Below are 25103 nucleotides of genomic sequence, written 5' to 3'. Positions count from 1 at the left end.
CTTATTTGATCCTATAAATATGATAGATCGTTGGAAATTTTAAGACATCCCTCCTCTTATACCAAATCTTCTTCTCTATCATCAACTTTTCATTTAAAAAAAAAAAATCTAATGGCATCTTCTTCTCATTATCACTACCACAAAGATGATGATGATGAAATTGATTCCATGTTAGATGATTATGCTGAAAACTTTGATCTTATTCCAGAACCAAAAGAGCGAAAGCAACGTATTTTTATTGAGAGGCACCGAGAAGAAGGCCACCAGATGCTCTGGGATGATTACTTTAGCGAGACTCCAACTTACACGCCCCAATTATTCCGGAGACGGTTTCGAATGAACAAATCATTGTTTCTGCGTATTGTGCATCGTCTCTCCATGGAAATACCGTATTTTAAACCAAGAGAAGATTGTACCGGATGGTCTAGTCTAACACCCCTACAAAAATGTACTGTAGCAATTCGACAGTTGGCATATGGCGGTGCAGCTGATTCACTTGATGAGTATGTCCGACTTGCTGAAACGACAGCTCGGAAATGTTTGCACAATTTTACGGCCGGAATAATCAGCTTGTTTGGTGATGAATACCTACGACGGCCCACACAAGAGGATCTGCAAAGACTACTCTATATCGGAGAACAACGTGGGTTCCCGGAGATGATTGGAAGCATCGACTGTATGCATTGGAAGTGGAAGAATTGCCCCACGGCTTGGAAAGGAATGTATTCACGAGGAACCGGAAAACCAACAATTGTCTTGGAGGCGGTAGCTTCAAGTGACCTCTGGATATGACACACGTTTTTTGGAGCTCCAGGTACTATGAACGATCTTAATATTCTTGATCGATCACCCGTTTTTGATGACATTATTAACGGAATAGCGCCACAAGTAAACTTCTATGTTAATGGTAATCCATACCATTTGACATATTATCTCACTGATGGTATTTATCCGAAATGGGCTACTTTTATTCAATCTATCCGACTTCCACAAAGTGAGAAACATTCGTTATTTGTTAAAACCCAAGAAGCTGTTCGAAAAGATGTTGAGCGTGCCTTCGGAGTTCTGCAAGCTAGATTTGGCGTTGTGAAAAATCCATCTAAGTTATGGGATAAAGACAAAATAGCAAATATTATGAGTGCATGCATCAATCTCCATAATATGATTGTCGAGGATTAACGATCAACAAACACTCAAGATAACGTTAGAGAATTTCAAAAAAGCGAAGACGAGGATACATTTACCGTTACTAGGCCTTCAAATCTCGGCAGTGCAATGGATCGTCGAACGAGCGTTCGTATTAAACAAGCCCATGAACAATTAAAATACGATTTGATTGAAAATATATGGGTTAAATTTGGACATCTTCCAAATAACATATGATTTTTTTTTATGTATAGAATGTAATAAAATGTTTGTAATTTTATATGAAATGAATAAAAATGTTTTTTTAATAGTGATTATAAATGGGTATATGTTCAGGATTATATATCTTAATTACTAATTATTAATAAAAAAATAATATTTTATACCTAAGAACCTTCAAAAAGTTCCATTGATAATGTTGTTTTTCACTTAAGTATCTTAGAAAAATGCTTAGACTAGAAATACTAATTAAAAACTCTAAGAACTTTTCTAAGAAGTGTTGTTGATAATGTTGCTCTCTTACGTAGAGTATCTAAGCTATTTAATACTAATTTTTTTATATTGTGATTAACTTTTAATGTAAAAATAATAAATTCATCAAGGCAAGGTAGTTTCTAAGGCCATCAGCATTGAGAGTTCTAATGGGGTTTATGGGCTCGGGTTCATAGGCCCGGAAACCAAAAATAAATCAAAAATTGGGTTTATTTCCGCGACCCGCCTCTTAGTACTGACCCCGTATGAGCCCGGTTCATGCCAGGTGTCACCCACCCATTGGAGACGCGTTCGCGAGTTGACGAGGAGGAAAGCGGAGAGAAAGCATTTTCTCTCATTTCTGAAAAAAAGCTAGGGTTTCTCTCCGAAAGACGATTTTGGTGCGACGCTGACCGTTCTTCACTTTTCTCTATCTAATCGACGACGGAGTGTCTCCTCTACGAGCCCAGGTGAGTATCGAGTGGATTCACGGTTAAATCAAGCGTTTTTGGTGTCGAAACCGATGTGGGGGACTCGAAATAAATTTTGTGGTTTCGAGTTTGGGTTCAAAATCGGAAAAGGGGGTTTCGATTTATGGTTGTAAAACCTCATGCGGGGTTCGATTTATCGATTTTTAGGGTTTGTTTATCTGGGATCTGAAATCGATTTGGGGGTTTCGAGTTATGGTTTTAAATCTGCATGGGGGTTCGATTTATGGGTCGTTTCATCATAATTTTTCGTGATTATGTCGTAATCTGTTTTATCTTTGTTGTTTAGATGGATCCCGTGGAAGATAGAAGAAATACAAAGAGGCAAGAGGAGTACTACAACAGGATGGGAAACGTGGCCGATTCAGAATATGGGATTCCCAGAAGGTGTCCCTGTGGTGGGAGAATCCCAGATGAGGTTCGCGTGAAGGAGGAGTACGACACTCTGCCTGGGAAACGCTTTTTCACATGCATCAACTACGAGGTAAGAGATACAATGTAGATGGGTTTGAAGAAGTATAAATTATGTTTTAGTGACGCGAGTCTAATGTGTTTATGTTGTCAACAAGGCTGATGGGTTTCATTACCGTCAGCCTTGGGTTATAGGTGTGCAGGAGGAGATCGAAAGTCTGCGTAGGCGGGTGGAGAAGGCTGAGCAGGTGATCAAGTTGGTGCCCAATCTCAATAAACATATCGACACAGTTGAGGTTAGTGAACTTTTTAAGAGTATCGAATAGGTAGTATAAAGATTTGTAAAGTTTGGTTCTTTTTAAGTCCGTAATACGGTTTGTTTGTTCCCATCTGCAGGCAGAGGTTAACCGCCTCAGTTTGGTGGTTGATAACCTCACTGCTGAGATTTATTCTCTCACTGTGCAGGTAACAAATCTGGAGAAGGTCTGCTTCGAATAAAAACCTTAAGGTAAACACTCAAGCTTAACTAAGCTTAACTGAACTGAAGTATTTAGCTTGCTCTGCTGAATGATGTGATGAATGTTGAACTAGAGGTGAACTGAACTAGGTAGAGTAGGTAACTGAACTAGAAAGTGAAGTGAACTAGGTAGACTAGGAACTGAAAAAACATTAATTATCAGTTGGTTGGTTGCTCTGATGAATGTTGTGTTGAATGCTCTCTGTCTACTTCTTGTACTAGTTTTTTAAAACAGATTTGATGTGTAATGAATGCCGTTAGAGAACAACTTGTTGTGTAATTAACTTTAATGAATTTTGGTAGTTAGACTTACTTTAATTGCTCTCTCTTATCAAAGCACAATGGTAGTTTAAAAACATAGTTAGAAGTAAAAAATCTGAAAACCAAAACCACGTTTAAAACCCCACCCCAAACCAAAATGGAACCGTTTTCTCTAGATTCTCCCGGGTTTATGAACCTTTTATCTTCCCAGACCAGTCAACCCATAGACGTAGGGTCCATAGGCGTAGGGTCTTCTACTGTTCCAAAACCGTTGGAAAGGAAAAAGTGACAACACAAGAAGACATTGTTCTGATCAGTGCTTGGTTGAACACCAGCAAGGATCCGATAGTTAGTAACCAGCAGAAGTTACAATGGGACAAGGAAAAAATAGGAAGGATTATGAGATGTTGTGTTATATTGCACAATATGATAGTCGAGAACGAAAGAGACGAATACAATCAAATTGATACATCAGAGTTCGAGTCGGGAGAGTCAAGCACAAGTTCCCAGGTGCGAAGAAGAGAAAGTTTGAATGTCCATAATATGCTTGGCATTCGCACTGAAGTTCGAAATTCAGATAAACATGATCGTTTGAAAGCTGATCTCATCGAAAATATCTGGCAAATGTTTGGTAATGTAGATGATTGATCGTTGTATGTTCATGAATTCTCAATGTATTGAATAAATTTCTTTTATAAATATATTAGTTAATGTAATCAATTCTTAATGTATTGAATATTTTAAAACTTATTATATTTTATTCATTTATTTTCAATATAGTGAAAAGATTTAAAAAAAATATATATAATATTATTTTATTTCTATGAACCCCTTCTGCAGGTTCACCAATGCAGGAACACAATCGATAGAAGTTCACAACTATTTATGATCCCACCAAAAAAATAATAAAAAAACCTTATAAACCACGAGAGGGGGTTCACCAATGCGGATCCCCTAATACTCCGTCCAAAGTTTCTAAACAAACAACCGTTTCTTAGTTTTTACTTCTTTTCTCACCTACGGTTTCATTTTTTATTATAATTTTAGTTTAGAACTTTTTGTGAGAAATGCACGATAAAAGCAGTGGCGGAACTAGCATGTAACTAGGGTAGTCAATTGACCCATGTGAAAAAATAATTCTTGTAATTTCCTTCTAAAATTTTGATGAAATGCTGAAAAATTAACTTATTGACCTTTGTGAATTGTAATTGTTATTAAATTGATCTTGGTTAATATAAATCAAGCCTCCGCCACTGGTTAAAGGTGCTCTAAGCGGCTAATTAGGACATATGGACTGTAATATTTATTTTCAACATTCTTTTTTATCCTTTAGGTTTAGGGTCATAAAAACTTCACTATGTTTGGCCCCGTACCGAATGGAATAAGCAAAGGCTGAACCGCTCACTTGCAACTTCATCAAAACCAACAGTAATCCACGAAATATTTTCACATTCAAATTGTTTTGGGTAAACTTCTAAAGTTCGTCCTAAAATAAATAATAAAACAAAATATATAAATTGTTGCGAAAGAAAAATGAACTAAAAATCCTTTAATTTCTCACAAGGTCCCCTCTTCATGTGGTAACCGTCGGTGGCAGGCATCACTTTTTACGCACTGTGTGAGACGTGGCCCCAAATGCTCCTCAAAGGCCTCATCTCCTAAGATTCTTTGTTAATATTTACATTTTGTATCAGATTCGTTTAACTCGCTTATTAAATTATTCAGAATGGAAAAAAAAGTACTCAGAACTCAAAAGGACAATAAATAATACATTAAATTTTAGGGGATTCGGGACTTCAATTCTCACCCTACTCTTATCCTCTTGGGCGGCACTGTTAATGGATCTTCTCAGCCACAAAATATGCAGTAGGTTTCTTTAGAAAAATGTAACGCTAGTTATTAAATATTGTGATGTTATTAATTTTGTTTTGTTGTCAATATGATATGATCCATATCAACATGGGGAACTTAATCAATGAGAGAAAGACCATAGTGATGTTCTTACCTCTCTCATGCAAACTGAGACAGTGCCAAGTGGAAGCCAAATGCCATCTTCCTCTTCTTAGAGAAGGTCACAGGGAACAACAACGCTACACAAAGTATATACAATGCTTAATTTACTAGTGCATGCCTTTTCCCCATGTCTTTTGAATCATGTATTCATATATAACCATTGTTCTCTTTCATCATCCTAATAGATCATTTACTGCATAATGATGTGCAAGAAAATGTTTCAAATAAACCACTCAAAAACCGAAAAGGTCAACCTACCAGCTAAAATTTTAATGAGCATCTATATATGTATTTGAATAATTTTTAGATAAATGTAATTGTACTAATTAATTTCACGTGGATGTTGAATTTTCTAGCATTACGTATATACAAACTGTAATCAATTTTGTTAGCGACATACAATGTACTAAGGTTTGCATACTCTAATTATTTAGTCAAGTGAAACATGCTTTGGCCTGGACAACCCTGATCAAGGATTTATATTACTAAAAATTTAATAAGTTAAACCGCTTAAACTCATTATCAGTCTGGGTTAGTTTATCACTACATCATTAAGTAGTTACAGACAAAGTGTGTGGTAAGATTCATACTTGTTAGAGCATCTACTTTTTCTTTTCGTTCTTTCATAATTAGTTTCATTTCCGTTCACGAGGCATATTAAGGCCAGATCGTCTACCAAACTCGTCTTTGAAAGATAAAACAAGATAAAGTGTGCACCTACTATAACATGTATATTAATACACAACACACGTCGGCTACTGTATTAACATCATGCCTCTTTACATTTTCGTTTCTTTCATTCCTTTAACTTTCTCGTACACTCAAATCTAGAGATGAAGGATACTGAAAGAGTTTTGGACTTTTATAAAGAGTAAATCAAGAGTTTTGAGCCCTAGAAACTTGTACTTCTTTACGTCGGGAAATATTTATATACTCTATACTAGTCCGAAACGCACTCTGATTTACGTAAACTTAAAAAACGCTCCGACGTATATATATACTTGAAATTCAAGTTCGGTATAATATTCACAAGTACATTTTACAACTAGCAAGCACGTGCACGACCCACACGTGGTTGGACATAACTTATGTATTCTGGCATAAAAGTATCATACACGTAACGCTATCAGTATACGTATACGTACATTGACATTGCAACGTCTAGACGTTAATCATCTAACTAACAAAAGTCATTCGTAAACCAACCTTAGTACGTAAGTTTTTGGATTCAATTTACTAATCGGAAGAAGATACAAATATACGTTTGATTTTCTACACACTAGCACAAATGACTAAAAGATGAAAGCAGGTGAATTTTTTTTTATTTTTTGAAACTAATAGCATGATTAACGGAGGTTCTTGGAGCAACATTATCGGACGGTCCTTGGTCCGTCCTTAGTGTTTTTGGGGCTCGAAAATAAATGAAAAAGAAAAGATATCGTTGGGTTCGGACCTTAGTTAAGGGATTTTTGGACGCGTCCCGTGAGCAACGTGGCAGCATAGGAGTGGGAGATGTATTCGAAGTCGAACGAAGCCCTAGTCGGTGTGTTTCTTCTCTCTTCTCCAAAATCAATCGACATCTGAAATCTCCAATGGCGACGCCGCGATCTCCGAAGGCGAAGTAAAATCAAAAGGAATAATCGATCTCTTCAAATCGTTGGCTAACTCAGTTCACTCCACCTGCGTCGGTTCGCTTCCAAATCGTTTCAGAATCGTTGGCTAACTCAGTCCTTTCGAAATCGTTTCAGAATCGACCCAATCTTGGCAAGGTATGTCTTTAACCTCCATTGTAAGATTGAGAAACCGAGTAGGGCTGTGTAGATTCAATGGTTGTTTGATTTGATTATATGTTTGATTTGATTATCCCGTCTCTTGTGATATAGATTCTATGGTCGGCTCTTGTGATTGAAGTGGTGGTTTGATATAGATATATAAAAAACGAATAGATTCTATGGTTCTTTGATGCTTGCAAAATCGTAAAGATTGTATGATTGTTTGAGAATGAAAATTCGTATAGGTTGAATGAAAATTCGTATAGCTTGTATGGTCGGCTCGGGTCTTGTGTAGATTTTTGATTTTATGGTTGTTTCATGCTTGCAAAATCGTAAAGATTCTATGGTTGTTTGAGAATGAAAATTCGTATAGCTTGAATGAAAATTCGTATAGCTTCTCTAGCTTGCAAAATCGTATAGATTCTTTGTTTCGGAAGATTCTTTGGTTTGATATCTGTTAAAATTTGAAGTATTTTTAACAAATTATAATTATGGTTTAGTTCTTCAATAGATTGCAATGAGAGAAATCGTTTATTTTGACACCTCTTTAACTCTTTACTCAACTAGACAAACCACTTCCAGTGAAAGTACATATGTTGTTAATGTTAGCTTTATTATTAAGGCACTGTCGTCGTTACTTGATACCGTAGATAGGTTAGTAATAACTTCAGATTAGACATATCTTGTTTATGGTTAGTCTTTATGTGGAAAACTTAATACTCTTCACCTGCTCATATTAAACTCCCATCTCATTTCCCTTAAATATACACAGCTGCTTTCTCTCTTCTATCATCTCATAATCTACAACTCTCTCTCAAATCTTTCTCTTTTATAACTCGTATGGATTCAAGAAATTATCAAACTCAGTCCTCTAGTTACGTAGGACTGCTTAACAGTCAACATGGAAGTGGTCTCCATGAAAAATTTCCTTATGAAAGTTTTCATTCAAGTGTTAACTTTGGAGAATCGGAGATCCCTCCCTTCAGTTCACAACAAGCTGAACACACGACAGTAGACACAACAGTAGACACACCAGTGGAGCGTCATGTTAGACTCAAATGGAGCCCAGCTGATGACGTGGTTCTAATCTCTGCGTGGCTTAACACTTCGAAGGATGCCGTTGTTGGAAATGACCAGAAGTTGGGGACCTTCTGGAAACGGGTTGGAGAGTATTATGCAGCAAGTCCACATGGTCTACAGGATGGTGAAAAGAGAGGGGATCTTACTTGTAAGAAGAGGTGGCACAGAATAAACGATCAGGTTACCAAGTTCTGTGGGGCATACTCAGCAGCAGAGAGACAAATTGGCAGTGGTGAGAGTGACACTGATGTTTTCAAGAAGGCTCACGACATCTTCTACTCTGATCAGCAAACCAAGTTTACCCTTGAGCATGTTTGGTGTGTGTTGCGCTTTGAACAAAAATGGCTTAGCCTTAACACTCCAAAAGCCACTGCCAGTTCAAAGAGGAAGGATGGTGAGACAGATTCAAGCACCACTGTCCTTGATCTAGAGATCCGGCCTGAAGCTTGCAAGGCTGCTAAACTAAAAAGGTCCATTGTTCAAGGAAAGTCTGTTGCTGAGTATACGACCATATGGGAAATGAAGAAAGAGGATTTGATGAAGGAGAGACTGTCAAAGCTGGCCATACCAGACACTCTCCTCGCCAAGAAAGAACCATTAACTGAGCCGGAGGAAGTTGTGAAGAATAATCTCCTAGCCAAGTATTTCTGAAAGATTAGGATATAATCTTTAAAAATCTCCATTTTAAAATCTCTGTTTTAGTATGTCTTCAATGATAACTATGTCTTTTAAATTCTCTGTTTTAAAATCTCTGTTTTAGTATGTCTTGATTGCTTAAATGGCTAATAATAACTAAGTCTTTTTATGTTCTTGTGGTTCTTGTCTTCCGGGTCTTGTTTATGTGTCCTCTGCAACCACAAAAAGTTGACAACTGCTTATATATCTATGTGTATCTAATAATTACTATGTGTTTATGCAGGTGGACTTAAAGATGGGAGTTGACTACAGCTACAGCCAACCTTCGCAGTCAGACGATATATTTGGAAACTCAGACGACGGTGGCTACAGCGAAACGGAAGATCTCATTCGACGTGACCAAGCTGAGATAAGCTTACATGCTCGTTCACAGTTTCAGTATCCGCCGCAACCAGAGGTTGAGTTTGGCTTCCCACAGACTTGCTACTGTGGTGCTACGCCTCTCCTTGCAACATCTACCACTCGGAATGATCCAGGTTAAGTAAAATGCTGTCAATGCGTGTGTGCTCATATAGTCTTGTGTGTGTGCTCACCACAGGTAGAAGATACTACACATGTGAGAACATGGACGATGGAGAGTGCCATGTTTGGAAATGGTGGGATATCGCCGTGATGGAAGAGATGAGAGCCAGCGATAGACACGTGCTTCAACTGGCAGAAAAGGTAGAAAATCTTACACTTTACAGTGACTATGAGACTGACCAGCGGCTGGCTAGAGTAGAGAAAATTGTGGGTGATATAGGCAAGGAACAATAGAAGTTTAGGCAGGGATTTGAGTACTTTGTAGGGGTAATGATTGTCGTGACAATTTTAATAGGAATTGTGCTTATGGTAAAGTAAATGAAGATGGTGTTGTGTTTTGTGTATCGGATTCTGTTGACAATATGTAATGTAATGGACTGTAAACATTTTTTTTTTGGTTTTAATGCATCACGGTATCAATGGAAATATGAAAAATAATGTCTCGTGATCCACATATATGTTGTCTCGTGATCCACTGTAAACAAATGTCTCGTGAAGTACTATATGACAAATAATGTCTCGTGATCCACATATAAGTTGTCTCGTGATCCACTATATTCCAAATAAGCTTGAATTCAAATAAACATTTATATCAGAACATGTACCTTGCATTGTTTGTTTGTATCACGGGAGATTGATGAGAGTCACAAGTTGAACTAAAGAGTCACGAGATGAACTAAAGACCAACTATAAGTAAGACACTTCTTCTTTCATAAACACTTGCACTTCTCCTTACGTTCATAACTTCTTCTCTCTTTCATATCTTCTTCTCTGTTTCATAACTTTATATCTCTTTTTTTTAAATTCAAAATAGTTTCTTCTTCTCATTATCATTACCATAAAGGTGATGATGATGAATTTGATACCGTATTTGATGATATATTTGAAGATCCTGATCCTATTCCCGAACCAAAAGAGCGAAAAACGTATTTTTATCGAGAGAAACCGGGAAGAAGGCCACAACAACCTTTGGAATGATTATTTTAGCGACACTCCAACATACCCGCACAATTTGTTCCGGCGACGATTTCGAATGAACAAGTCATTGTTCTTTTCTCTCTACTGAAGTTGAGTATTTTCAACCCAAAGAAGATGCAACCGGACGGTCTCGTATATCTCCTCTCCAGAAATGTACCGCAGCAATTCGTCAATTGGCGAATGGTGGTGGAGCTGATCCCGTAGACGAATATGTAAGACTTGGTGAAACAACATCTCGAAAATGTTTGCACCATTTTTCCGCCGGAATAATCCACTTGTTTGGCGATGAATACCTCAGACGTCCCACACCGGAGGATCTTCAGAGACTACTCCATGATGGTGAACAACAGGGATTTTCCGGGATGGTTGGAAGCATCGACTGTATGCATTGGGAGTGGAAGAATTGCCCCACTGCCTGGAAATGAATGTATTCACGAGGAACCGGAAAACCAACAATTGTGTTGGAGGCCGTTGCTTCATATGACCTCTGGATATGACACGCTTTTTTTGGAGCTCCAGGTACTTTGAACGATCTTAATATTCTGGATAGATCACCTGTTTTTGATGACATTATTAACGGGAAAGCTCCCCAAGTAAAAGTCTATGTCAACGGAAGGGAATACAATTTGGCGTACTATCTGACAGATGGTATCTATCCAAAATGGGCAACTTGTATTCAATATATACGACTGCCACAGGGTGCGAAAAATTCTTTATTTGCTAAAACCCAAGAATCCGTTCGAAAAGATGTCGAGCGTGCCTTTGGGGTCCTGCAAGCTAGGTTCGCCGTTGTTAGAAATCCTTCTAATTTATGGGATAAAAACAAAATATCGAATATTATGAGAGCATGTCTCATAGTCCATAATATGATTGTCCAAGATGAACGGAACTCAAACACTCTTGAAGAATTTCAAGATGAGGATTTTACATATACCGTCAAAAAAGCTACAAAACCCGGCAATATAATTGCTCGTCGTAAAGAAGTTCGGGATCCACATATCCATCAACAATTAAAAAAAGATTTGATTGAAAATATATGGGATAAATTTGGACATCTTCCATATATGTTATTTGCTTTCCATGAATTAAATAAAATGTTTGTCTGATTTTATTTATGATTTTTGTAAAAAAAAAATTCACAACTTTGTAATTTTCCTTATGTTTTTAATTTTAATGTTATATGTATTTTTATTTTAAACTTCTCTTTTTAATGTCATTAATTATTAAAATAATTTGTCATTAATTATTAAAAAAATTAATTAATTTACTAAGGGACTTTCTAAAGTCCCACCAATAATCTAATTTTTGAGGGAAAATCCTTAACTCCAAATTAATCATAAAGTATTCTAAGGACATAAAATCAATTCCCACCTATAATGTTGCTCTTAGGATAGGGTTATTAGCGGAATATAAGAACCTGTCTCTTAACTTTTAACTAAAAAAGCTAAGAACCGGCTCTTAAATAAGAGATTTAAGAACCGGTTCTTAATTTTTTTAGTTAAAAGTTAAGAGACGGGTTCTTATATTCCGATAATAACCACAGCTTAAGAACTTCCCATTAATCATGGTCCAGGTGAGTTTTTTTACATCCTAAAATAAAAGTGTTTAAATTTCTATAACGTAATCTTTATATAATATATATATATAGTATTATAAAATCTCAACTAAATTGATTATAGCTAAGATGAAATGTCAAAAATAAAAGTCATAAGATGTTGGGTTAAAAAAGTGACATAACAACGACTGTGTGTTGGTGTTTCATAGAATATTAATATGTTGGTGTTTTAAATGACTACACATATCCTTTTAACTAAGCTTTTGTCATTTCTTTTAATTCAAATAACTACACCAATTAGAACGTTCTTATTAGCACATATAACCTATTTAGCAATAACAAGAGAATGATTGCATGTATTCATCTTCTTGTTTTTTGGGGGGTGAGTGGCAACACCACCACCACGCATCACCAGACACGTTGTTAAAGAAAATAGAAAACCGCTAAAAAGGAGAAGAAAAAAAAAACAGATATCAAAGATCAATTCTTATTTCTGGAAATCAAACCTCTATGGATTTGTTTCTTAAGATCAGACATATAAATTCAACTTTTTCAAGATCTTCACCATCATTCTTGATCGCAGGTCAGTATCTTCGTCTTGGTTTTCGATTGCATCTCATAGGTCAGATTCTTACATTCATGTTAATCTGCATCAATTTGTCAGAATGTCCAAAATCTAACACATTGTATAAGGAAGTATATATCCTTAATGTCATTTCTTGTATTGTCTTTCTCATTAAAAACGTATTGCAAATGGTTTGATTATTGTATCTAGATTATGATTCATGTGTATGTTATACATCTCTTCTTGTGGTTACATGAAACGTATTTGTAATTATTGTCTTGTTTTGTAGATTAATGGCTGATTAAAAGGATCATTACACATAAACATGACTTCATCTGGGAGGAGAAGCATAAGACGAGGCTCATCAGCCTCCAAGAAACCGGTTCTCCACACCCAAGAAAGCGGAAACAGTAGCTTTAACGAAACCACCTCCCCTAAACCCGGTTCACCTCTCCCTGAACCGGTTTCCGACATCGAAAGAACCGTCAAGAAGCTACGCCTATCCAAAGCCCTCACCATCCCCGAGGGAACAACCGTCTTCGACGCATGTCGAAGAATGGCCTCTCGCCGCGTCGACGCTGTCCTTCTCACCGACACAAGCGCTCTCCTCTCGGGCATCGTCACCGACAAGGACATAGCAACAAGAGTGATCGCAGAAGGGCTAAGACCAGAACACACTCTAGTCTCCAAAGTCATGACGAGAAACCCTATCTTCGTCACGTCAGACTCCCTCGCCATACAAGCCCTCGAGAAGATGGTCCAAGGCAAGTTCAGACACTTACCAGTAGTAGAAAACGGCGAAGTCATCGCTATTCTAGACATAACAAAATGTCTGTACGACGCCATCTCTCGCATGGAGAAAGCAGCAGATCAAGGAAGCGCCTTAGCTGCTGCTTATCCATTCATCGAAACGTTGAGAGACCATATGTTCAAACCAGCCTTATCCACAATCATCACAGAACACTCGAAAGTAGCACTCGCCTCTCCCTCGGATCCCGTCTTCGTAGCTTCGAAAAAAATGCGTGACCTAAAAGTTAACTCAGTGATCATTTCCGTGGGGAACAAGATACTCGGCATACTAACGTCAAAAGACATTTTAATGAGAGTCGTGGCGCAGAATCTCTCCCCCGAGCTAACGCTCGTCGAGAAAGTAATGACGCCAAGCCCCGAATGTGCGTCTATGGAGACAACGATCGTCGACGCGTTACACATCATGCACGACGGTAAGTTTCTGCACCTTCCGGTTCTAGACAAAGACGGATACGCGGCAGCATGCGTCGACGTGCTGCAGATAACACACGCGGCTATCTCCACCGTTGAGAACAGCTCCGGAGCGGTTAACGATATGATGCAAAAGTTTTGGGACTCGGCTCTCACGTTGGAGCAGCATCCACCTGAGGATTACGAGACGCATAGCGATGTGTCGGCGACGTTGTTGAACTCGGAGGGAGGAGGAGGAGGGAAGTTACAGTCTCAAGGGAGTAGTGTGATGAGTTTGTTTGCGTTTAAGTTTGAAGACCGTAAAGGGAGAGTGCATAGGTTTAACGCGACGGGGGAGAGTTTTGAGGAGGTGGTGAGTGGTGTGATGGAAGGGTGTGATGAGGTTGTGGATTCAGTGGGGGTGCAGATAATGTACGAAGATGATGAAGGCGATAGGGTTTTGATAAGTGGGGATAGTGATGTTGTTGCTGCTGTTGGTTTTGCTAGGTCTTTGGGGAGAAAGGTTTTGAGGTTGCATTTGGATTTTGGTGAGATGGTGTGTGTTGAGATGGTTAAAGATTTGTCTGAGGGGAGTTGTGGTGGTGTAGGTAGGGGTTTGGTTTGTTGGAGGAGTGGTGTTGTGGCTGGGGTTATTGTCTTGACGAGTATAGTTTTTTTTGTTTTCTTGAAACGTTCCAAGAAGTGATATGTTAATGCTTCTTGTCCTTTTTGAATTTTGGTCCCATGAACTTTGTAAAGCAATTATAAAACTTGTTCCTGGATAAAAACACATGATAGCTAGGTTTTCAATTATAAAAATTGTTTTTCTTTTATCAACTACCTCCATATATTAAATTAAGTTTGACAGGCTCTAATTCTGTAGAATGGTGTTCAATCCTTACATGAAAAATAAAATAGAGTTAAATAATGCAGGCTGTGGGCTTCGAACCCACGCGCACTTATGTGCAGAATAACTTAAGTCTTCCCCCTTAACCACTCGGGCAAACCTGCAATTGCTAACAGATCATTTATGTTATTTATAAAGGTAATACATGATACAATCTCACATTCAAGTTCAAGAATCTATTGATAAGGTTTACTTCAGCTCTCTTCTGTCTCTGTCTCTGATTATATCTTTGCAATGCTGGTGCAACACAAACACCTGACACCTCAAGAAGCATATGCCTACGTGAAGTCAATCAGGCCTGGAGTAAAATTAGCTACTGCCCAATGGAAGGTAATCAACAGGTCATTTTCTTTGTTCTTCTTCATCCTCTTATTCTTAAATGTCTCTGCAGGCCGTTCTTGAGTACTACCATTTAATGGTGCTAAAGACTCAGAGTTCATTAACTGATGCAACTTCAGCTTTGATCCCAAGAAATGTAAAGCAGGTTTGTTCTGGGAATGTAGTTGTGTTTGAAGATGGGCCGATGGTGGTAGTGACCCAATCGGATGTAGAGGGCTATGATGATGACTCAAAGAGGTCAATGAATGTTGCTGGTAACGAGTTATGGGTGAATATGTCTTTCTCCCCAGTGACAAAAGTTAATAAATAAATAAACGGGATCAAATTAGGTATAGAAGAAAGCTAGGGTTTGTAAATTCTGGAAACATAAACAAAAGACTTTGTTTTGTAATTAAAAACTAACTCGTCCCTCATTAACCTTTGATAAGGAAAAAACATTAATTAATCTCCTTTTCAAGTATCATAATCAGTCTTTTGAGTTTGTAACCCCTTGGAAAAAATCTATATTATTAAAAGAGAAATCTCCATTTGAAAATGTTCTTACTTTATTAATTAAACTTCCTATGTTTTTGCTTGTTTTTTTCAGTTGCATTTATGAAATATCCTAAAACGAATAAAACTGCTTAATTTATTACTTGTCTTTTCAGTTACATTAATAAAATATGCTTAAATGAATTTAAACTTCCTATTTTATTGTTTGTCTTTTCAGTTACTTTAATGAAATATTTTTAAATAAATTTGGACATAATATCATTTAATCAACCAAAAAAACTCATGAGTTATCATTACGTGCATAATTTTAATAATGAAAATTTTAAAAAATGTATATCATTAAAATGTTATCTAAAACATGCAGCACTAATATATAACATGCATCAATAAAACTAGAATTTGACTCACACAATTGTATGAATATTATTTTCAGTTGATTAAATTTAAAAATAATTATTTATTCAAAAAAAATTTAAGAATGACTATGTTTTTAAAAATTATATGATATTATTTGCTCATAACTCATTTGTCATTTGCTAAATTGTTAGAAAGAAAATTTTAGCATAATATAACTCAGTTGTCATTTGCTAAATTTATGGGTTTTATTTATATTTTTATTATTTAATTATAATATTTTCATTTTATATTTGAAAGATAAATGAATTTTCTTTCAAACAATATTTTTGTAAATGTATTTTTTTAAAATAATTAGTTTAAATTGTTATTATCATTGAATATAATTATTTTTGACATAATTTGAGTTTTCGTTTACATCAGAACTTATCATATTTTAGGATAATTTTAATTTAAAATGTAATTTTCATATTTTTCAAACAAATTCTAAAAATATTTTTTAAATATTTTGTTATAATTTTTAAAAAAATATTGAGTTGCATTTCAAATAAAAAGGTAAAGATATTAAAAATATTCTAATTAAAATATGTAAAATTTAATATAGTTTTAAGGAAATGGTAAAAATAAAAAAAAATTACACATAAAAAATCATAATTTTTGTTAACTGGATGGATCATTATTTATATGATATCGCATACGAAAGAAAAATTTATGTTTTTACAATTATCTAATTAACTTTATATACTCATTTTTTTTTAATATGTTATCACAGCGTGGATATGAATTTTCAATTTTTAATTATTTATTTTATTAAATGGTGCGTGGGTCAGGATCTAGTAAAGATTAAACTAAAAGTTTACTTCAACATAATTTGAAAGGAATGAAATGGTATCTGAGTACGGGAATTTTAAAATAGTTTTTGATCTCTCAGTTCAGAAACTAAGATCTCTTACACACACCATGGCTAATGTTCTTCTTTCAGCTTCTTGCATCTTCTTCTTTTGTATTCTGGCGCTTTTTCTTGTGCCTTTAGCGGCGGATGCTTTTGCTGCTGCTTCTGCTGCTGCGGCCACCGCTGCCTCCGCTTCTTCCAATGCCTCCACTTCTGCTGCTGCCGCCGCTTCTTCTGGGAATTCTTCTTCTAGCTGTGCCTTCTGCAGGATGATACTGCATTTGTCCATGGTCTTGGGGGATATCAGACCGTATTTTATACACAGCGTATCAAGTGCAAACATTCTCCATTGCCTGCTCAGAGGCATCAACAAATATAATCAAAAATTTGGATACTCCATTTGGGATATCATATGATGAGTTGATAAAAAAGATTATTACCAGGAAAGTTTAGGAGTGATCAGCTCTTTCGCATGATGTTTTACGAAATGTTCACATGCCCAAGGAACATGTTTATCAACGTACACACTGCCCAAAAAGTAATCATGGCATAACAAAAGTGAGTTTAGTGGTGGATCACTCTTTATCTCAAATCTTTCTTAAAACATAAGATGCGAGTAGAATCATATTGCTACCTTTGATCATCCATGAATGTGTTCCAAAGCCCCATAAATTTCTTCTCATCATCGCTCGCATCCACCAACCGATCAATCTTCTGTGAAATTTGGAAAAAAAGAAGAACACAAAAGTGCCTCTGGTGTAAGCTATGCTCTTTCATAACAATTCAATGAAAATTTTAAAAAATACAAAACCAATGAAATACCATGCGTTCTTGAAAATCTTTAAATTCTTTATCATTTTCATTATCGCTGTCCGCATCAGACAGTACTTCTTCCAGGGTCATTGGCTATTTAGTTAGTATAATAAAACAATTAGACAGCATGGTTTCAAGAAAATCAAGAATTTGTAGGAAACTGAACCACCTGCAATGTTTTAGAGTGGTAGAACTGCCGACTCCTAAGAAGATCGGTTCTGGAAATTAACAATGTATAATAGTATTGGTTAGTATAATCATAATTAGGATGAAGATTCTGTAGAAACAAAGTAGCACAAAGAACATTTTAACCTTTCAGCCTCGAGCCGCCGTGGATTTAACCTTTTTCTCCCAATAGCACGAGGCCCCTTAGCTCTAGAAGACTGACCTATCTCTGGTTGAGTTATCGTCTGAATTTCGCTAGTCTGTCCCGACAAGCGAGTTCTTGCTAGGGAGGATGGGATATTATCACCGTTCACATGAGAAATTTCATTTGCTTTGTCACGAGGGACATCTTCTGAATACTTCTCAAAAATCTTACAACATTTACGTCCCTTAGGACCAGCTCTTTGGCCTCGCATACAGGATTTCGAGCTGCATGAATTATGGTTTGACTAGCTCTAAGAAAATGATGATGAATCATAGATAAGAGGTAGAGTAAATAGTTTGAGATCTTACCGATAAAAGTAGATATTAACACGATCGTGCTCCTCTAAATCATAATTTAGTACCTGTTATATATTTAAAAGAATTCATTATGGTAGAGTTCATAATGAAGACAAAAATAAATTATTTTCTGAACCCACTTAAAATGTTGCGTAACTATCAAGTGTTACATATACTAACCCCATTTTTGAATGCATCAGGTTTCACGGAGACATCAAACATCGGATGACCATTCTCCGACAGCTAAAACACGCAAGAGTACTTATGATATATCACAAGAAAACTTGAAAAGAGTTATGTGTATGAGTGTATCCTAAAATACAACGTACCCGAAAGTTAAAGTCAAATAAGGCATGCGATGACGTCAAATGATGTTTCACGCCCTGCAGATAGCATGAAATATTCAGATCCTTATTGTTTAAAAATGAAAGATATGATTAGAAAGTTTGGTTCTAGGGCCTACCTTGAGGCTTCCACATTTCATTCGGCAAAATGGGCAAGAAGTCCTTTTCACAACTACATTTTCAAATGTGTGTAGATAATAAATACAATTGTTAGGGAAAAAACAAAACAGATTCTGAAGCGAAACCAAGTAAAGACTCACCTTGGGATCTGAGTATTATGTTGTTACAATTCATGTAGTTGAAAATTGTTATTCCACTTAGATTTGCCCTAAGAAAAATAAAAGTGTGCCATGAGAAGAGAAGAAGCCATTCATTTTATCTAGGAAATAGAAGGGGGAAAAGATCTAAAATGCAACAATATAAATTAAGTTTTTTTGCTTGAAAATCGATACTTAAAATTTATTCCAAAAAGTTTAGGAAGAGTTCATAAATTCTATGATTGTAATGATAATTTTGGAAAAGAAAACACACATGTATAACGTTTTAGAATAGTTTTAAATTAGAACAGTGATAAACTAGAACGAAGAAGAGATTCATACATCTTATTTTTCCTCGCCTGTATTTTGTAACTCAAACACCTTGGAAGGAAACGTGGCTGCATGAAAAATAATAAAAGCTTCTAGACGCAATAAAATGGTTCTGACTTCTGAGTTAGAACAAAAAATGTTATAGGAAAAATAGAGAAAGATAATGCACACCTTGTCTTGTGTAAAAGCTTGAAGAATGCCGTAAAAGGTAATTGGTTTGCCATATAATGAGATAACTTCCTTATCCTCCTCCGCTAAGGGCCTAACGCCAGCCATCTGCTTGATTAGTTTGAAACTGTCGCGCAAGCTGTTTAACAGCAACAAAGAATCATTAATAAGCATAAATAGAGTAAAGAATAGTGCAGTGACTGATTTCTATGCTCCCAATTTTTAAACACCGTAGAATTTGTTAAGATAGACGAACCTCTTAGAATCTGATAAACAAACAAGGTATTGGTAAACCAAAAAACTAATAGGTAAAAAAATTACAAATAATAAGATATCTCTATTCTATTAAAATAGAAATCATGACTTTTTTCATGTACGATTTTTTAATTTGAAATAATTTTTAGAAATTTTATTAAATGTATTTTATTAAAACTAATAACACATAAAATATTTAAACTAATTTAATTATAATATATTGTGATATTTTTTTTATTTTTAATATAAAATATATATTAAAAATTCAACGAATCTGTTTGAAAGGATTTTACCAAGATCTTAATTTTTAAACATTATATGTAAATATTTTATCTAATTTCGGAATTAGTTTTGAAATATTATTACATATTAATATATTCAATTATCGTATATAAAATGAAAAATAAAAAAAATATATCATACTTTTATCTATTATAATCAATTGTATTATAAGAAACTTATTATATTAAGCTAAATATTGCAAAATTATATTAAATCAATAATTTTATATATAATTTATTTTCATATTTATAAATATTTTATGTTCAAAAATATAATAAATTGGTAAGACGAGTTAACATTAGGAAACTATATAATATATGTATAAAATTGACATGTATTTCATTAAAACTAATATAATCAATCATGTTAAAATAAAATTATTATATTGAAAAATGATTAAATTATATTAAACTGATCATTTTTAAATTTTACTTTTCATAAATATAAAATATTCATGTTAAAATATAATACGATGAAATAACGACTTAACATTAGCAAACTATATAATATATGTATAAATTAAGATTTTTCTATATGTAATAATATATTATCTAAAATGAATAAAATTTAAAAATATTGCTAAAAGTAAATTTAGCTTTGAAAGGCAGGTCAGAATTTAGCATAAACTAAATACAAAATAATTTTTAAATATTTTATTTCATGCATATATAAATTTGTTTAATAACTAACTGCAAATACAATAAGATTAATATATAATAAGAAACAATAAATCTATATAATGTTTTTAAGCAATTGATTAAATACAACATATAAATTATTAAATTATTAAATTATTAAATATTGTATCTGAGATAGTTATATAAATATTTAAATACATGATTAACTTTTACAAAATGTATACTACTTACAATGTAAAATAAATATCTACGTATATAAAACTGAAAACAAACATCCGCTCATTTCGCGGGTCGAGATCTAGTATATTTAAAATAGAAGTACATTTTATCTACTTACAAATAGTCTAGGTTGGACAATTACATTTATTTAATTTCCTATTATTTCTCCTACACTAAACTTATTTATTATTAAATATATACCATATCTAACCTATTATTTTCATATTTTCAAAAAAAAAGATATCTAAAAAGGATAATCGTAAGTATCTATTTCTAAGATTGCATTTTAATAATATCTTTTAATACCATTTTATAGAAAATTTAAATATACATTTATTTTAAAATTTAATTTTAAACAATTTATTAATAATTAATAATAACTATAATTATAAATGAATATTAAATAATAATTTTATTACAGAATAAGAAATAACATTTCTATGATATTTCTATGTACATAATTTATATTCATAATTAAATTACTACACCAATTAATAAATATAAAGTAACTTAATCAATCTATTAACTATTTTATAAATTAAAAAATTAAAGAATAACATATATTCATGAAATTTACAACAACTTTAACTTATTAAAACAAAATATTAGAGTAATATATATAAACCAATATATAATTTCATACTTTAATATACATATTTAAATTAGAATATGAAAAATAATTCAATATATTTATCAAGTATGAGACGAATTGAATGACATATAATTAATTCATATAATAATAAAACAAATTTTGACCAATATAAAAACTAAAAAAAAATTGTTTTACTATAGTTAAAGATTTAAAATATAAATAAAATTAATATGGGGTGGATTATGTAAATGAATTATCTTATTTTTATAAAATTATATTCATGTAAATTTTAGTTTAATTATCTATACTTTTAAAACAATGTTTTTATAAAAGTAGATATGTATTCTAATATTCATTAAATAAAATTTTGAATAAAACTTTATCTTGCGCTTTTAAAGCGTGGATCAAAATCTATTTTATCGACTGTTTTTACTTTTAGCTTATAACAATATACAAATAGAGTGATAAAACTGTTTTTTGAACTATCAAAAAGTTATAACGGCCTAACTAAAATTGACCCCACTAATTATTATTTTTAATATAACTGTTTTGGTTTAATTAAAATCTATTACTTGCATTTTGATTTAAAATAAACACTAACAGATTATAACCATAATCAGTAAAATCTATTACCTATTATAAAAAAAATAAGCCTAACAATACATATATGCAAAGATCGTATGCATTTAGACCGCGATAAAATTTAAATAGAATTGAAATTAATCTAATAAATTTATAACTATATGTAAACATAAAAAAAACTTTTGTGCATACTATCATATCAATATTTAGATGCATAAATTTGTTTCATAGATTATTCATTATCAATGAAAACAGAACAAAAATTATAACATTTAAATTATCTTTAAAATCTGACGTCGTCAACAATTATATGTGGACACGAAGATCATACTATCATCACATAAGATCCCAATAACCCAAAACATTAAATGGTAATAGTGTATTTTTGTTGTGTTTTGTAAAAAAACAAACAAAAAAACATAACATGTTTAACGAGGTTATAACCGAGTATAACTTTAAATGACATGAAGTACTTGCAAAGTGAGATAATGGAAAAAGAGACATATTGTTAAAATTCATACATGTTTATAAATCATTTACTAAACCTAAACATGCAATATTTAATAGATTTTTTTCTTTAAATTGACAATTGACAATAGAATAAAAAATCGTTCATACGGATTTAATCAGAAAATATGTAGAGATTTGATTCACTTACCGATCTTGCTAGACAGTTAAGGGCAGTTTACGTTGCACACGAACGAACAACTTTGAGATATTTTATTCTCCGCTAAAAAGAGATGGTGCGGCGGATTGTGCATATCAATAGATGATATTTATAAGATATAATAACACACCTAAACCCTACATCACTAAGTGTTTGGACCTTAGTTTTATTTTGGCCCAATATAAACCCAATAAAATCACAAAGAACAAAGAGTGGCTATGAACTTAAGTTTCCCGAGTTTAGATTTAATTCTAATATATTACACTTAACTATATTATGATATAACAAATAAAAATATTAGAAAAGATAATTCACATTTAAAAATAACTACAATTTCAATTAAGTAACATGTTCTTAAAAACCAAATAGTCCAAAAACATTGCTTGTGAAAAAGGAAAATTAAAATATGAGATATTATCCCAAAAGATATTAATTGAATTGAATTTTTGTTCTGATCTTGGCTTTTGAACTACCAAAATTTGGTCGAATATATTAAGAACTAGGACATACAACTTCAACTTTCGCTATTTTTAGTTTTGTTAGACGACTATCAAATAATACCTGCACATATACTGCAAAAAATGGTCCATGGTGTTTTTTTTTCTCACCAATTGTATTAATCCTCCTAACTGGTTAACCCTAATTTTGTATTGCTCAAGTTAAATAAAATTATAATTTTTTTCAGAAGTACAAAATTTTACTCATATCTTCTGATCAACTGTTTTAAAATTTTGCTTTAATACATAAACACTAAAAAAATTCAACGTTAAAGTGAACAATGTAACAAAGAACTAGGTGAAGACTCGCGCTTTGCATGGGATAAAGACGCATAATGAATATTATATATACAAATTAATTGTACATATTATTATTTATTTTGTATTTATTATGTATTATGAAATAATAATATTAAATAATTGAGAAGAGAATAACTATTATGTATATAATTAAATTGGAATAATCACATAAATAAAAATAATATCTCTCCTTTATTTACAATATTTTTATTGGTAACTAATAAAAAAAATAATCATTTTATTATATTTTATATGTTATATAATTAAATTTAAATGATATTGACATAGATATATTGTATATTTTAATATGGATATTTATTAATTGAGGCTTCCTACTCATATAATTTTATTAACATTTGTATATTTATTATAACAAAAAAAAGATTAAGCCATAATCACAAAACTTTCCATGTGAGATTTTTAATAATTTTAGTAATTTATAATCCTCTTAAAAAATTCAATGCAAATTTCAAAATTAAAATATTAAGGTCTCAATACTTTTTCTTTGAAAATTTTGAAATTAACATATTTGTGTATTTTTATATGGTATATAGTTTAATTTTAATAATATATATATATATATAATATGAATATCTATTAAATGAAACTTCTTATTCATATGATTTTATGATCATTTGTATCTTGTTATAATAAAAAGTTAAATCATTGATCACAAATTTTTTAATATGAGACTTTTAGCAATATTACTAATTTATAGTCGTTTTAAGAAATTCAAAATATAACATATAAGAAAGAATTTAAACTTTTTATTATATGATAAATGTGATTGTTTAGTTTCTTTTAAGAATACAAAATTAAAGAAAATTTATGAAAATACAAAATATTGTTATCAAAATAAGAATATTTTTTTGTATACTACTAATTAATTTTATATTTGGTTTAATAAAAAATATAATATATGTTTAGATAGACCAATTAATTTTATAAGAATTCTAAGGATCATTCTAGTGATAACACGTGGCTAAAAAATAGAGTAATGCTTATCAATTAATATATAAAAGATACCAACGATTATGGTCAGAGCCGTGCCTCCCTTGTAGAAAATGAAGCACTCGCTTAGGACAGCATTTTCTAAAATAAATAATAGGGCATTTTGTGATAGTTATTGTTTTTGCATTTTATTAATTATATTATTTTAGTCCCAGATAAAAAGAAATCTATACACATTATTTGGATTTATGTTTGAAACTCTATAGTAATTTGGATAAGCTGAATATGGACTACATAAAGATAGTAAGAGAATATTGAATGCTATAGTTTTATGGACATTTTCATAGTTTAAATAGTACAATAACCAGATTTTTTTAAACATAGAATATTTTTAATGATAAAAAATACGAAAAAATATTAGTTGATTAGTTATTTCCACAAAAAACTGTTTAGGAAAATTAAAAATTAAGTTTAGTCGTTAATTTTGCATAAAGGAATAGAACAAAATTATGTTTAAAATGAATATTTAGTTTGTTGGTGTTTTTCATTGTGTTTTCTCTATGACAATACTCCCTCCGTTTCAATATAGATGATGTTTTAGAATGTTTGATTTGTTTCAATTTACATGAAGTTTTGAGATTTTAAAGTTAACTTTAACTTTATTAGAAACTGTTCAACCAATTATATTTTACAATCTTTTTTATAATTGGCTAACTGATTTTAAAATTATATCTTTAAAATATTTTTCTAGAAAAATGTAATTTTATTAATATTTGTGCACTATTACAAAACATCAAGTATTATGAAAGTAGTATTTACTATTATAGTTTTTTTAAAAAATATAAGGCATTTTATTCTCTAACCGCTCATGGTAGCTACAAAC

At 32.7% G+C, this 25103-nt stretch overlaps 4 protein-coding genes, 2 long non-coding RNA genes and 1 other non-coding gene across 9 annotated transcripts; 4 read left to right on the top strand and 3 right to left on the bottom strand.

Moving 5' to 3' along the window:
• The first annotated feature begins 2587 nt into the window (after positions 1-2587).
• LOC111215625 lies at positions 2588-5505 on the top strand. Its single transcript, XR_007322405.1, has 2 exons — positions 2588-2812; positions 2913-5505. It is a non-coding gene; the product is annotated as an uncharacterized LOC111215625 (long non-coding RNA).
• Positions 5506-7919: 2414 nt separating this feature from the next.
• LOC111213684 (glutathione S-transferase T3-like) lies at positions 7920-8810 on the top strand. The gene has a single exon (XM_022715494.2). It carries the CDS (start codon positions 7920-7922, stop codon positions 8808-8810), a length of 891 nt encoding a protein of 296 aa, XP_022571215.2.
• A 1294-nt stretch (positions 8811-10104) lies between these two features.
• On the top strand, positions 10105-14508 carry LOC106390313 (CBS domain-containing protein CBSCBSPB2-like). 3 transcript variants are annotated; one of them, XM_022715495.2, is made up of 3 exons: positions 10105-10874; positions 12494-12532; positions 12765-14508. In XM_022715495.2, exon 3 carries the CDS (start codon positions 12801-12803, stop codon positions 14379-14381), a length of 1581 nt encoding a protein of 526 aa, XP_022571216.2. In that variant the 5' UTR covers positions 10105-10874; positions 12494-12532; positions 12765-12800; the 3' UTR covers positions 14382-14508. The 3 variants fall into 3 exon arrangements, with proteins under 3 accessions (XP_022571216.2, XP_013686203.2, XP_013686202.2); XM_013830749.3 differs by lacking the exon at positions 12494-12532; XM_013830748.3 differs by lacking the exon at positions 12494-12532 and having other exon boundaries at positions 10105-12493.
• Positions 14509-14577: 69 nt separating this feature from the next.
• Positions 14578-15231, top strand: LOC125585775 (phosphatidylglycerophosphate phosphatase PTPMT1-like). Its single transcript, XM_048755436.1, has 2 exons — positions 14578-14912; positions 14974-15231. Exons 1-2 carry the CDS (start codon positions 14817-14819, stop codon positions 15229-15231), a joined length of 354 nt encoding a protein of 117 aa, XP_048611393.1. The 5' UTR covers positions 14578-14816.
• Positions 14604-14686, bottom strand: TRNAL-UAA. The gene has a single exon. It is a non-coding gene; the product is annotated as a tRNA-Leu (tRNA).
• A 1277-nt stretch (positions 15232-16508) lies between the features above and the next one.
• Positions 16509-18622, bottom strand: LOC111205855 (polycomb group protein VERNALIZATION 2-like). The gene is made up of 8 exons (XM_048755435.1): positions 18602-18622; positions 18468-18521; positions 18319-18381; positions 18151-18203; positions 17785-18066; positions 17642-17690; positions 17482-17565; positions 16509-17373 (listed from the first exon to the last, which is right to left on the bottom strand). The coding sequence occupies exons 1-8, from the start codon at positions 18620-18622 to the stop codon at positions 17290-17292; spliced, it is 690 nt and encodes a 229-aa protein (XP_048611392.1). The 3' UTR covers positions 16509-17289.
• Positions 18623-18739: 117 nt separating this feature from the next.
• On the bottom strand, positions 18740-19935 carry LOC125585479. Its single transcript, XR_007322404.1, has 3 exons — positions 19241-19935; positions 19082-19137; positions 18740-18810 (listed from the first exon to the last, which is right to left on the bottom strand). It is a non-coding gene; the product is annotated as an uncharacterized LOC125585479 (long non-coding RNA).
• Positions 19936-25103: the final 5168 nt, after the last annotated feature.

Source organism: Brassica napus, chromosome C4, assembly GCF_020379485.1.
Source record: "Brassica napus cultivar Da-Ae chromosome C4, Da-Ae, whole genome shotgun sequence".
NCBI classification, from domain to species: domain Eukaryota; kingdom Viridiplantae; phylum Streptophyta; class Magnoliopsida; order Brassicales; family Brassicaceae; genus Brassica; species Brassica napus.
This window is presented reverse-complemented; position numbering and strand designations above follow the sequence as displayed.